This window comes from Psilocybe cubensis, chromosome 13 (assembly GCF_017499595.1).
Source record: "Psilocybe cubensis strain MGC-MH-2018 chromosome 13, whole genome shotgun sequence".
Lineage (NCBI taxonomy): Eukaryota > Fungi > Basidiomycota > Agaricomycetes > Agaricales > Agrocybaceae > Psilocybe > Psilocybe cubensis.
Genome location: NC_063011.1, coordinates 991,818 through 1,005,662, shown reverse-complemented (window position 1 = coordinate 1,005,662; position 13,845 = coordinate 991,818). Strand labels below are relative to the sequence as shown.

The 13,845-nt window shown below is 44.6% G+C and overlaps 6 protein-coding genes across 6 annotated transcripts; 1 reads left to right on the top strand and 5 right to left on the bottom strand.

The window, feature by feature from the left end:
• Nucleotides 1-47: 47 nt before the first annotated feature.
• JR316_0013041 (putative ubiquitin carboxyl-terminal hydrolase K02C4.3) lies at nucleotides 48-2,626 on the bottom strand (the record flags this gene model as incomplete). Its single annotated transcript, XM_047898656.1, has 12 exons — nucleotides 48-254; nucleotides 312-443; nucleotides 495-611; nucleotides 672-748; nucleotides 808-958; nucleotides 1,016-1,433; nucleotides 1,484-1,559; nucleotides 1,607-1,747; nucleotides 1,796-1,892; nucleotides 1,948-1,996; nucleotides 2,055-2,182; nucleotides 2,237-2,626. The coding sequence occupies 12 exons, from the start codon at nucleotides 2,624-2,626 to the stop codon at nucleotides 48-50; spliced, it is 1,983 nt and encodes a 660-aa protein (XP_047742204.1).
• A 574-nt stretch (nucleotides 2,627-3,200) lies between these two features.
• Nucleotides 3,201-4,248, bottom strand: JR316_0013040 (Putative sterigmatocystin biosynthesis peroxidase stcC; the record flags this gene model as incomplete). Its single annotated transcript, XM_047898655.1, has 4 exons — nucleotides 3,201-3,429; nucleotides 3,486-3,699; nucleotides 3,752-3,961; nucleotides 4,026-4,248. The coding sequence occupies 4 exons, from the start codon at nucleotides 4,246-4,248 to the stop codon at nucleotides 3,201-3,203; spliced, it is 876 nt and encodes a 291-aa protein (XP_047742203.1).
• A 295-nt stretch (nucleotides 4,249-4,543) lies between these two features.
• Nucleotides 4,544-5,931, bottom strand: JR316_0013039 (uncharacterized protein; the record flags this gene model as incomplete). The annotated part of the gene is made up of 6 exons (XM_047898654.1): nucleotides 4,544-4,653; nucleotides 4,716-4,782; nucleotides 4,842-4,929; nucleotides 4,980-5,012; nucleotides 5,068-5,226; nucleotides 5,279-5,931. 6 exons carry the CDS (start codon nucleotides 5,929-5,931, stop codon nucleotides 4,544-4,546), a joined length of 1,110 nt encoding a protein of 369 aa, XP_047742202.1.
• Nucleotides 5,932-6,166: 235 nt separating this feature from the next.
• JR316_0013038 (uncharacterized protein) lies at nucleotides 6,167-7,601 on the bottom strand (the record flags this gene model as incomplete). Its single annotated transcript, XM_047898653.1, has 7 exons — nucleotides 6,167-6,218; nucleotides 6,312-6,548; nucleotides 6,602-6,714; nucleotides 6,764-6,960; nucleotides 7,028-7,152; nucleotides 7,205-7,544; nucleotides 7,595-7,601. 7 exons carry the CDS (start codon nucleotides 7,599-7,601, stop codon nucleotides 6,167-6,169), a joined length of 1,071 nt encoding a protein of 356 aa, XP_047742201.1.
• A 409-nt stretch (nucleotides 7,602-8,010) lies between these two features.
• On the bottom strand, nucleotides 8,011-8,890 carry JR316_0013037 (uncharacterized protein; the record flags this gene model as incomplete). Its single annotated transcript, XM_047898652.1, has 3 exons — nucleotides 8,011-8,299; nucleotides 8,441-8,800; nucleotides 8,862-8,890. The coding sequence occupies 3 exons, from the start codon at nucleotides 8,888-8,890 to the stop codon at nucleotides 8,011-8,013; spliced, it is 678 nt and encodes a 225-aa protein (XP_047742200.1).
• A 3,937-nt stretch (nucleotides 8,891-12,827) lies between these two features.
• Nucleotides 12,828-13,113, top strand: JR316_0013036 (uncharacterized protein; the record flags this gene model as incomplete). Its single annotated transcript, XM_047898651.1, has 2 exons — nucleotides 12,828-12,846; nucleotides 12,902-13,113. The coding sequence occupies 2 exons, from the start codon at nucleotides 12,828-12,830 to the stop codon at nucleotides 13,111-13,113; spliced, it is 231 nt and encodes a 76-aa protein (XP_047742199.1).
• Between the last annotated feature and the right edge of the window lie 732 nt (nucleotides 13,114-13,845).

Genomic DNA, 13,845 nt, shown 5'->3' with positions numbered 1-13,845 from the left:
CATTATAATACACTATATACAAGTTCAAAACAACCCAAACCAACAACTTAGTATGGCGGCGGAGGCAGCGAAAATGTAGGCTCATCGACAATCATATTTCTCGAGCTGTCACGAGTATGTTGTCGTTCTTGCGGAATTGGCAGCGCGCGAGGAGTAGGTTGTATTTCAGGTGATTCTAAACTGGCATTTGAGAAAATTTCGAGTTCAGGGTGCATCATGGCCAAAAACTTTTTGTTGTTGTCTGCGACAGCTTCCTATGAACAGGAAAGAAAGGTCATTTTGGAATAGTGAGAGATATGGATGATACTCACGGAGAATACGTTGGGCCATACGAGCGGTTCGTGTAACTGGTCATGTGTAAGATGTCGGCTATAGAACAGCATATAGGGACCGGCCCCAAGATGAAGACCAGTGGGATCAGTAAGGACAGTTTCCTCTGGTACCTGTGGGCAGCGTCATTAAGGAACGTGGGTCAAGATTTCGGAAATATGTACCTCAGTGACTTCATGGTCAACTGTTTTCCACCAAACACCTTCAATATCCTGAACATATGAGTAGATATGTTTGCGCCCCGGAAGACCACTGTGGACCAATACGGCACGGAGGTCATACTAACAGGAATTATAATAAATGAAAATACACCCCGAAAGATGAATTAAGAAATGACGGACCTGATATTGCTGCAATTCAGGACAGTCGTATACAACGGCAACTTCAGCCTGCAGTTTTTCAATTTGCCGATCAATATCTGGACAGTTGGAACAAATGGTTACAACAAGATGGTGACGACACAGCATAAGGTCGTACCTTCCACTTTGGCCTCGAGTCCCGTCAAAATGTCCCTCAAATTTTCCGTTACTCGTTGCAGTCTGGCTTCGCGCGCGCGATCTCCATCCGACTTGGCAATAAATTCATAGTAGTATACCGTGTTTCGAAGAGTTTGCAGCGAATCGCGATTCTAATCGACGAAGCTTAGCTCCCTTGCGTACAGACACTGGAGAAAAGGAGAACCCACATCAGAACGCGTCAACTTTTCCTTCTGAGCCTTGAGGTTTTCGATCTCCTCTAACATCCTCCGCTCCTGTTTCCTTTTATTGTTTGTGAACGCCAAATTGTCGAACATAAATCTATCCAGGTATAAAGATTTAGGGTATACAAATGGGTCTGGCGATGTTTTTGAGGAGCTTGCATTGGGTAGTCGTCTGAGCTGGAAAGTAATAACATCCGAAGGTCTTATGATAACATCGTGTGAGGAGCATGTAGGCTCAATTTTGTTGAGGTTGTCAGATATGCAGGAAATCAGGTCGTTATGGAGTACGCTGTCTCCATATTCAACGGTAACAACTATCCCATCTTCAGAGCTTCGGTTGCTCTTTATAGCAGCATCCTGATTGTTGAGAACAACATTACCATGGGTGAAAGAGAAAAGACGCCTAGGAATTTGTGTAAGACAAAGAACCGTAACAAGAAAAGATGGACGCACTCTTCCATTTCGTCTTCTTCCGTAGCTTGAGCAGCCGCGTGCTGCTCTATCAGGCCAGCAACATGTTTTACGATATCTGTGAAAAGGTCAACACCTGCAAATCAGCGACATCAAAGTGCTTACCAGCCGATGCATCAGGTAGAGATTGACCCGGAGTTAGCCGCTCTGTAAACATCGCGGGAAGTAGTTCATTGTCTATAATGGCAGCAAGTTGAGCGAGGTCCATGTTGGTGAATAGCTCAATCAAGTTCCACATGATTCGACCTATGGTGCTGTTAGGCATTGTTTATGGGACAGCAGGTTTGAATCTACTTGGATGTCCCAGTTGTGCGGACGGTTCTATTCTAGGCAGGCGAAAGTTGGACACAGTTGCCCTGACCTGAGGGATGAAAAAAAGAGCTTGAATGACCTATATGTATAATCAGTGTCGGTTAACTTTTGGGTCAAACAGCTGTGGTATTCACCAAAGCACCGTATGCAAGTTCTTTCGTACGGGTGCGGAGAGCGATAGGGCTGAAGAAAAAGACGTACTTAAAGGCAGGCTACAAAGCATTAATGAAACAATCCGTACCGGCCTCCCTCGCGGAGACTGTCCGAGAAGGGGGATACATCGACATCCTCTTGAAAATCTTGAAGACTTGCTTGGATAGCCTCGTTGAGAGTGTGATCTTCATTAGTTGTACCAGGAACAATTGGATCCTATCGTAGAGTTAGTAAAGAAACCATTTGTAAATTTCAGGGGTATGAGCTCACGTTCGAGCGTACCATCGCCCACTCCGGGTTAGGCGCCCTATCACTGGGGCCAAATTTGCTAACCTGAGAACTTTCATCCATTGACATCTGTAATGCACGCGTCATTTCGTCGTCGTCTGCGGTTAGGTCGATAACAGAGGTGGAAGGGGCAGGCATAACACTTTTCGAACTATCCTTGCCATCCGAATACGTTGGTTCCGGAGTATTTCTGTGCTTCGTTTCCCAGTCCAAAGCTCTATCACCAGCCAGTAGTGCATCTGCGGCTTTCTCCATATCGCCATTAAATTTCCTCAACACACGCCTTGCTACCTGCGTGTCGACGTTGGAGATCTGGGCCAAAAGGTCCCCATTATTCTGTTCAAGCCGTTCCTGTTCTAGAGAAAGCTGCATTATGTTCCCTTGGTTGATGTGCTGGGGAGTGTATATGTAGTTAAAAGAAGACAAGTGTATATCTTGCTGAGAGAGCAAATCATGATCACTGTGGCCCCCGAGTGGTGTTGCGGTAGGGTCACAGCTGCCGCGTTACCTGTCACTCATTTGTCAGCGGATCATTTAAGGTTGTGTGGCTCCGATTGAAGTGAGTTGCTTGCCGATATGATAGAGCCGCGGAAGTACAGCAGAGGAAGAGAATCGAAGGAAAAATTTAGTGAAGGTCGTAAAGCATTTCAAGTTATAAAAACGTCAACATTGCTCAATGTGGATCGATTCAAAACGCGATCAATCGGTACAGCTCAAAAACTTGACAGTCGTAGACTGAGGGGCTTAAACAAACCTACCTTTGATTATTGCCGGGTTCAAGTCCCTCCTAGTCCAGCTTTAGATTATCTTTAGGAAATCCAAGTCGATGAAAAACATGATTTGTCGTAAGAAATTCTATCATTATATACGTTGATACATTGTCGTGCGTCGGTAATAGACTGGATACAATTCCGCCATTAGGACAACTCAAGTTAGTACTCGTTAATCATGCAGGCGATGTTTCTTCCGAAGCAGGCTTAGCAGCAATTGACTCTTTATACTTCTTCTCGTTGATTCCGAGGGCGACCTTCAAGACTGTGCTATTGAATGACGCGAACGTCAAGCCCAGTCGCTTCCTGACCCGCGACTCCCATCCATCAGGTAAACGTTCCTCAGTTAGAAGGGTTTCGAGATCAGAGACGCGGCCTCCAAAAATGGTGAGCATTGTGGATGAGCTAAAAACTCAGAGGCTCAGGAGTCCATTTGTCACTAACACGTAAATACGACTTACTTTGCGCAGCCAAACATGTTGTGGAAGAAACTGGACGTATATTGGGGGTTAGATTCTTTGGAATCAACGCGTCGTTTTGCCGTATATTCAGATAACTCCTTAGTAGTAAGAATGAGATTTCCGTCCTTATCCTTCTTAGTAGCGAGTGCTAGGAGCTCTTTGACGTATTGGAGATGAGGCTTTGATTGATCAGGAACAAGTGCACTATCTTCCCCTGATTTGATGGTTAATAAAAATCCACTTCAAGCACAGAACAAAACACGTACGAGTCAGCGACGCATCATGTTCAATGCCTTTATCGCTATGGAGGTCCAGTTCTGAAAGATCGAAAGTATCTTTGCTGTAACTTTTGTTCAACATATTCGCAGCAAAATTAGGGACGAAGAAACAGAATGTCGAGGCGAAGTTGTACGTTGTCCGGATCTTCGGTCCCAATTCGCTGAACTTGATATTTTTACCATCGTGAGGAAGGATGCCTTGACATGTCCGACATTGACAGGTAGATTAGAAGGGTTCGGTGGAGAGTAGGCAATAGCTCACCATGGTTGGCCATTGCGTTCAAGGCAGGGCAAGAGCATCGACTATCACCCTCCTTGGGAGCAATGTACTCAGGCCATTTACCTCCTGCTCCTGGATGCCCCTCCGGAGTAACATGTCCAACCTTTCGGCTCGGAATGATGAGGTTGGCTGTCGTTAACCCGAAATCATAAGTAAATACGACAATGTTCTGAAGAGTATTGACGATAGGTGTTATGAGAAACATCGTGGGTCGGAAGGGGGAGCAAAATTCAAACCTAGACAGTGAGGCCTTTTATTTATACTTGGAAGCGAACAAGTTAGACTTCAATTTCATTCGTTCTTTGATGCCTCCCGACACTTCCTTTCCACACCTGTCAAAGTCACGAGATATGATGGACATGTAAAATGTTGGAAGAAGTCAGGCGGAAATTAATTTGCAGGGGACACTACACTACAGTGTACTCAAGTAGTATCTTGGTAGGTTGACGGGCACCTTCATCTTGGACTACGTCTATTCCTACGAACACCGGTCTTGGAAATCACCAAATTGCATAATCAAACGTACCGTGCAGTCGGTTGATTATCTTCAAGAAATCAGGTTCATTATCCGGAGTGATATATCCAAGCCGAATGAAGAGGTCGAGTATCACTGCAATCCATTCGTAAAACTCAGCATATCATTGTCCTGGAGGTAGTAAAACGCACGCTCACCAAGACCGCAATTTGGTTTGAACAGCCCCGCTTGCAACTGCTGCAAAAGTTTATCGTGTGATACGAACTGGAACATGCCGGAACGAATTAGCTCAGAGATATGCGGACATCAGCAGCTCTGCAAACCTCAAATGATTCAACCTCTCCATCCAAAGGCCGTGGGGTAAATGGTGCAGGATCAACATTAGGTGGAATTTGGATGTCGTAGACATATCTGGTGTAGGGTTAGCATCAATGGATAGTATTCGACTGGCATTCACATACTCGACTTCTGGTTGTAACCAGCCGGTAGACGCCCTTTTGTAATCAAGTAAGTGTAGGATTTAACTTGGTTTTAGCTACAAAATATCACCTGTAGAAATAGCTGATGGAGCCAACTGCCCTGGTATATTTATTGACAATTTCAGGTTCAATACTAGCCTCTTCCATGCATTCTTTTACCAATGAGTCGAATATTGGCATGCCGCTTGGGATACCCCCAGCAACAGTGTTATCTAGGAGGCCAGGGAAGCTGCGGCGAAACATTCAGTGAAAAGCGCAGTACCCCCAAGTTGAACACTCACGTCGGCTTGGTGAGAGCACGAGTTGGAACCCACATACGCAATTTTCGTTGGCCATCTTCCTGCAAAACCTCATCATAGATGCTCAGATGTACACCGTATGTGACTACCCCAAACAGCGCGCATGCCGAGCGTTCCATTTCGAATGCGAAATTGAGCCCTTCTTCGTGTCCTGCTACTAGAGGGTGATCATGGAACCCGAAGGGATCTGAATACACAGGATACATCTCGTTTCTCCACTTCTTCGGGCCGCACACGTTTGAAAAAAGGCCAGTGTCCCTCCAGCGTTCGCACAATTCCTTCATAGCTGCAGTTCGTTTCGAGGGTGTGTCTAACCAATTGCGGAAGCTGACGCTGGGTCCAGGAACCCCATTTCGTGAAGTGATATGCTCGGAAGGGCTCAACCTGAACGACCACATCTTTTCTGTGCCATTCTGATAACTGTTTTGATTCTCAACTTGTAGTTGTTCAACCATAGTGGGGCGGAGTAGTCCGATTACTGGACTATCGGGCGATTCAGAAAGGTATAGAGGTACCAGAATCTCCGAGTTAAATGAAACATCGCAGAGTCCCGATGGCCCACGATGTAAATGAACATTATCGCATATGTCGACAATGTCAAGAAATGTGAGCTTTTCTTTCCGGATTGTGGCCATCGATAAGGAGATCAGAAAAGAAAGAGTCCGACGCGTTCGGTAAAAAGCTGGGCAACTAGAGACGGCCAGTCGCTACAAGTCGCTGGACTCAGATGATAGCACATAAGATTGATTTTGTCATTGTCGGGTAACAAATGCAGTTGTCGTGTACGGGATTCGATTACGCGGTCACATGATCTAATTAATCTGATTAGACTCGCGATAACGCGTCGCTACTGAATCGGATAGATACATCTCAAGCCATAGCATGACCTGGAAGAGTATGAAGAATTTCAGCAACCTCATTTCTGTAGCACTTTCATCAAAATTCTAAGAAGTTTTCAATAACAAAAGGTATACAAACTTTGGTGAGCTAAATTCTCGTGATATTGTTGATATACCCATCTACGAATTTTTGGGTCAGGCGTATAGCTGCTGCCGTGTTCTCCGAATTTTGTAGCTCTATGCGAAGCTGAAGCTCTTTTATCCGGAGCTCTTCTTCTTGGTGTTGATAAGGTGCGGACTCATAGATCGGTTGTGCTTGTTCTTCATTCCTGGGACCAGGATCGTCGCCAGTCATTGCTTCCATTCTATGCATATTTGTGCGCCTTCTTTTCGTGTTCTTATTGCAACGGACGCTATAAATAAGTCAAGCCAGTGAATATGACTAATGATAAATTCATTTACGTACTCCGTTCTGCAATCTGAGGAAAGGTTCTGGACATTGCGTGTACGCTTCATAATAGTACATGGTGTCTGGTGTTCAGTTTCTTTCTCAGAATCGACTGTTACAGCAGCACTTTCCTGCGTAGCGTTAGATTAATAGTAATTCCACAAAATATAATAACCTTACCTCGTCAGAGTTAATTCTTCGTTTTCGACGTGGCGCAGCATCATGAATACTGTGTACTCCCGGCCCCATTCTCGCTAATGATCCACTGGAAGATGGTCTACAATATAGATTATACTTCGCGTTTTTGCTCCAGTAAATATGCAATCTATCCCAAAGTTGGTAAGGTGATAAAGAACCATCAGTGGCATCTGTGAATACTGCGTATATGCGTCATATGAGTAAGATCAATGAGCATTTGATGAAATTTCCCATGAAGAATCGTACCGTTATTTTGAGCTTGATAATTCAAGTTTAGCCCAGTGTCTTCAAATTTCATAATGCTCTCCAAATGCAGGCCAGGAGATTTTTCCATAATCTCTTGATTCAGCTTTTGGTAGACTATTTTCCACCTACAAATACCAAAAGTCACAGAGAGAACTAAAGGAAACAGATATAACGAACCTCATGATTTCTTTTTTGATTTGAATCACGGAAGGGGCGAAAATTTGCGCGAGCCTCTGAACAGTTCCTGGTTCCCCGTCTTCAATATCTTTTCTAAGCTGCCGCAATCTGTTATCCACACTGATATTCCCTTTGTTTGTGAGCCTTTCTACCACACATCCATTGTCTTCCACCTTTGAGTATATATCCAAAGCTATTAGAGGGTAACAATTGCTTGGAGGTATATTCTGGTCTGAACATCCTGGAGTTTCAAAAATAACATCTCTCTCGCCGGGGTGTTGATCAAACCAGTCGAGTAGACGTACTACACGGTGCGGAAATCTCATGAATATTGATAAATCTGAATCAACCATAAGCCAAGATGAACCGAATTGCAACAATAATACTTACTGGGCATGGTGGAATGGTGAATATACGACTTCAGGATACTCAAAGCAGCATTCAAAGCGTTCATGACTTTAAATATCTTTTCAAATGGATGACGTGGCAAAGAGGCAGTGGCGTAACCATTTTTCACTTCAAAAGAGCTTTGAGTTAATTGGATACATACCTTACGCATTAAGTTAACGTTTCCGCATACACTCAAAAAATTTGGATATGCTTGTGAATTGTCTCCCATTTACCTTATGATTACTGTTAACATCTTCGGCTCGATAGAGTGCGCACAAAATTTGACATTTGGGCCCATACAATGATCGCCACGGATGTTTTCAAATTATATTCAGATTAATGAGTATGTGTGTAACAACGCTGAGACCGAAAGCTACATGCTGAACTTGAGGCCTTTCCCACAATCGTCAAAATCATTAGGTTGCTTTTTGGGCCTCGAGATTGACGTCCAGCAAGCGAAGTGCCTTCATGATAATTTGTTGTTTTCCCATATTGTATTCGTGATTCAGCTTCAGTTCCGTTTCTCTGAGTCTCATGGCTTCCAAGTCTTCTTCAATCCTTCTCTTTTTTAGCTCCATTTCTTCCATGCGCTCCAGGTGTGCTTCGGAAGTAGCTCCAGCCGCGCTTGTGGAGCTTGCTACAGAATTCGATGACTGGGCTAGAAATGAAGATTGATGTCCTCGTTTGCGCTTTAGATTAGTGGTACTGATATGAATTCTTCTAGAAAATTGTCAATGATCAGTCCTTTTAACAATGCAGCGGTCTTAAGCCTGACGTTTGATAGTTGCCAACGCTAGGCCTTTCAGGAACCTTGAATCTACATGAGTCACAAGATACACAGAAAACCTTATAGGAGTACTGACGACTGTTGGATTTGTACTATTACTTGTCTCTCTCGTGACGCTTTTGCTTGTTGTGTTGACCTGTGGCGTAGAACGTCTAGACAAACCAGAGTCTGACAAAGACTCTACATCTATGTCTCCGTGGATAAGCCGCAAAGGCGAGTCTGCGTCGTATATGATATCTTTAAATTCTGGGTCTTCTCTCCACAAAAGATGTAGTCTGCCCCATAGTTCAAAATTCACGATTTTAGAGATCAAGGAAGTATGCATTGTCTCGTCCAATTTGTCCAAGATTTGTTCGACAGTTAGAAGCTGAGACTCCGTCCCGATGCTCGATCGCAACCTAGCGTAGCGATGCCTCAGACTAAGGTTGTAAATAAGTGATCAAAAAGTGGAAAGTGCGGCAAAGAAAACAGAGTGCATACCTGCGAATGCGACTTCTTATCAATTCCATAATACACGAAGATAGTTTGGGATAGGTCTCAATATCGCTATTTTGAACAGAGGCGGATAGAACGCGCAAATCGAGGCTTTCGTCATCGAAAGAAAAAACGCTGCAAAAGGCGTTATTGAACGTCTTCTGATTTTTTTTTCTTGCTGTGTATAATTGGTCTCTGCAATCCTCGTTCTCCTCCAACCATTTGACCAAGCGGTCATCTCTCTCTGGATTTTCCTTCCACAAGACTTTAATTTGTTCTCTAAAAGGCTCAAGATCCTGCGACAATGTAATTTCTGATGTTTCTGCTCGAGCGGAACATTGAAGTGAACTATGCCATGAAAAGAGTGTCCACGCTCACCCAATATCATTGGTTTTACGCGGTACCTGTAGTGAAATAGTAGCAATAGTGTTAAAACTAGGAGCCACAGAATAAAACAATGCTGATAGTCGAGAATATTGACAAGGCCAAATCCCTAAATCTGGTTGATTCGGGCTCCACATGCTGGGTACTGAGTGGGGCGAACTGCCATACAAATTCCTTCCGAAAAGCATAAGCTTACTCGATGGCAAATTGTCTAAACACCAATCTCCGAAGTTGCTGATCTGGTGCTACCCTTCCGGAAAAACCGGACAACGAGTGTATCCTTGCTCAACTTTTTTCTGGATATCATACCTGGATATTAACAAAACACATCCAACGAGTCGCATGAACAGAAATGTGGAATATACGTGTCAGCATATCTATGAGCATTGAAATAACTTTGCTTAGCTTGAAAGCATACATCACATTTTAATCGGCTTCGACGCCGGCTCTTCCAACGCCAATTTATCTCTGAGTAGTTGCATGTATGAACTAGCTTTGCCCAAATGCCGCTGAATTGGATTTCTTATTTGGAAACTCTGTACAAGTCCCACACAAGTCATGTCAAATTTATGACGAGTCTGCAACCATTGATTTTAATTGTGTTACTAAAAAGAAAGATAGTTCAGATTTCCTTCCAGTAAGTGCGATGTAAACCCCCTTTTTCAACGTTCAGCTGATACCTTAATTCCAGATGAAGAGCATAACAAACATTATGGCCGACTGCGAAACCTAAAGCAAGCTTTTAGGTTCAATGACGTCTGACCCTCAAGGTTTACGAAAGTTGAAAACAAGAGTGGGAAATTACAAGTTGGAAGTCAATGTACCAAATCAAGCATAATTGCCGACCTTCCATTGTCACAGGTAGCCTGACATACCTGTCAGCTTACAGGACTCAGCGGGGCACTTACTATCGTCGCTTGAGATAAGATAAAATTTGACTGGATCACAAAGAATCAAACATGACCAACCGACGTGGAGAGGGTTAAAGGTGATGTGGCATTGGACATGTTGCCATCCACATAGCATCCATCTGGTACTGAATGTCGCTTTGAAATTGAAAATACAGAGAATGTAAAAAGAGTTTGAAAAGAGTAGTCGATTGAAATTGAATGTTGCTGGCGGTAAGAGCAAGACATCGGCGAGAGTCGGATTCGGGGACTGCCGTAACCTGATCCGTGAGTGGCGTCAACGGGACAAGGGGCACAGGACTTTACATACGCAACATGCCAAAGTTGTGTCCAGTGTTCAATAGGAGTAGGCACCGGAGCCATATAGTTCTGTGCAAGCTCCTCAAAACAATCAAAAATGTAGATATATTCATTGATATAAATTATGAGTCTGAAATAACCAAATCCGGTGCAGCTGTACTACTAGTAATTCAACGCGCTCCAAACCTGAGGGCATCGGGATGTTAGTCTGCATTTAAAATTTTGACTCTGAGAGACATAATTAAAGAGAAATGTAGGTATAACACACGCGTTTTTTAAAATAGGCAATGCCGTGCCTTGGACGAACAGACATTGACCTTCCCACATTCTGGAAGTTCGTCAGTCAGTCACCTGAAGCTCCAGCACCGGTTGACTCGTTTGTTTTTTTATAGACATTCGCGAACGAATGGTCGCTTTAATGGAAATTTGAGACCCAGTCATAATTTACATCAAAAGGCGTGTAAAAATAATCCCGTAAAGAAACGAAGGGGATCAATTCATGGACTGCTCAGTGTCGAGTGCAATCCAGATATTTTTCAAAGCCGGAACCAAACGGTATCGCTGCAATGCCCAGCGTTCAACTCACAAGGCCTTTAGGGACATCTACGACTCTATACCTTTATTTTTGATGGGACTTCAACAGATGTCATTGGTCAGTTACAATCTTTGTACAAGTTATAAGTTGAATCGACGCATTCACGCCTCAGGATGCTCTTCAATCGAGCATGGTAATGTTGTGCCACTCTCCGCTCTCTTTGCTTGTAATATCCACCGTGACGATCACTACATACGTCGGAATGTGGCATGCAGATCATTATGGATGAGATGATTCTTAGTGCTTAATCGTTCAGAAAAACCGATAACCTGGTAAGAGAAACGAGGTTACTTTCAACATCGTGTTTCCAACCAGGCCTTCTAATTCCACAGCTACGCGTAGCGAAGTGTCAAAAAAAGGTATTAGGACCCTACCGTGAGGACGGTTTAACTCCTTTCCGTGAAGACAATGAGGCATTGGCTAGAAAATGATTCGTTCTGACTTGGGATTTGATGGATAGTATCTCATTAGAAGCTTCGGGAATACCCAGGAGTGGCCATACACAGCAGGGTGGCCCTCGTCCTGCAGTCTCATTCCAGAAATGGAAAATAATTGGATTGTCATATGGTCCGGTGGAGGTCCCAAAATAGAACACGAGTCAAGGTCGGCGGGCCCCCGAGGTGCCCCCGTGTTGTGGCACACAATCCTCAAGGTATAAATCAAGCCGTCTTGAAAATTTCTCGTCCACCGTCCCCACCTCTGCTCCCTCCACACACCGCTCGACGACGCCTCTGCCTTCCTCCTTCCGCCCACGCATACACGACTACCCTAACGCCCCCTTCGGTTGGTGAAAGATTTTATCGCTTCTCGCTTACGAGTCAAGCAGACATAATCTTCACCGTGTGTTTTTATACTTCAGCTTCCAACGCCCCCCTTCGGTTGGTGAAAGATTTTATCGCTTCTCGTTTACGAGTCAAGCAGATATAATCTTCATCGTGTGTTCTTATGCTTCTGCTTCCAACGCCCCCCTACGGTTGGTGAAAGATTTTATCGCTTCTCGTTCACGAGTCAAGCAGATATAATCTTCACCGTGTTTCGCATCACTGAGTTCTATGTAAGGGAAATTCTTTGTGGCATTTATTATACTTCTGCTGCCAGTGTCTCTTTGTGCGAGGTTGTGCTATGCTGGGTTCTAGGTATGTCCCGCATTCGCAATGTTTTGTTACATCCATACTTACCCGGGTTCACAGTTCTGCTGGGATACGATATCTTGCTACGTTCTCTTCCTCTTCAAATCGAAAAGAGCGATATGCCACAATCAAAAGAGCCACAGGACCACATCGAAAAGAGCCACGGAGCCACCAATTGAAAAGAGCCACAGAGCCAAAGTGAAGAGCTCATTGAGCCATCGAAAAGAGCCATAAAGCCACATTGAAGAATCGTAGTGCGTGCTTGTGTTTTCGACCTTTCTGTCTCGGATATGCTTTCAATGTCTGGGTGATCGTCGTCCTTGCTCTGGGTTGTTGGTTCTGTCAACATCTTCCGAAGACATCGTCAATGCCACAGTGAAGGTGCGTATCCCAGGACCGGTGTGGGGCTTTGACGCAGCTCCTGGGCTTACGACGAAACCTGAGGAGTTTACACTCTGATATGGCTTCTGTCAACCAACGCCACACCACTCTGACCTCCCGCATAGTGTGGCCAGACGGCAAAGCCACTCCCCCTAATCAAAAGGGGAGCGGAAGGGATCCTTGTGGTCTAGCAAATGGTGAGTGTTGATATCTTCTCTGTCGTGCAGTGCTGAGCTGGCTTTTCAGGTTCTTAAACTTTCTCTAAGCCTGCCCGATGAATCTGCTGGTATGCGGTACGTTTTTTGTCTTTCATCATATTTTTCCATAATTATAATACTCTGGGTACAGGTCGCTTCTCCACATCCATCGTGTCCTATCCCCCTCGCCCGCGGGAAAGGACAACGACACCTACCACTCTCAGTCATGCCGGAACACGGAGAATTGAAGTGGTAAAGGTCCTGGATGCTTCATGCATTCAGTTGACACTGTCGGTCAGCGATAACCACATCGCTGATTGGCAAAGCTTGCGAGACGGACCTCTGATCCGTCTGCAAGACTGAGTTTTCTGTACTTGGCCGGCGAGGACAATTACCTTAGCCGGCCCATTTGTTAGAATGTAAGTAAGTCAATTATGTACTGCAAACATCAAGTCGATTCCAACTGATTATTCACATTTCTTCAGGCGATTCGTATAAGCGTATGAACCTGGATTTGGCTTTTAAGTACGTACAGCCGCCCTTTCCTCTGAAGATATATATGTCTAACCTTTCTGCCACGCAGGTGTCGAAAGATTGTTCCAAGGCTCCTGCCTAACAAAATCTCCCCAAGAGACTCATGATAGGTGGTTGCAGCATAATCTACCACTCGTTGCCTTTGAACGAGCTGGTAAAGGTTCGCAGGATACCATCGTATCTGCGAACACTGCCGCTCTGATCGAGGCATCGGATCAGTTGCCGACGTCAGAGCAGCAAAGCCTTCCTCGCGGCTGACGGGTTGGAAGGATGGTTTCCATCCACCTATCAATCAGAAATTTCTTGATTGATAAAGACAAGTCGATTGTCCTCAGCGACAAGCGGCTGGTATTTTTTCCGGCAGGATGTGTCCGGTGGGACACTTGTGCTCCCTTGTCGTTGGGCTGCTGGCTTGTAGGTTGGCTTTGTCAATATGGCAAGGTCAATCGACTAAACGCACACTAAAATCACACATCCACATCATCTGTTTCTTTGTCTAGGTATGTGTTCTTACCGTTTACACATGCTCACAAATCTAACTATCTCTCTAGGCCAAGTTAT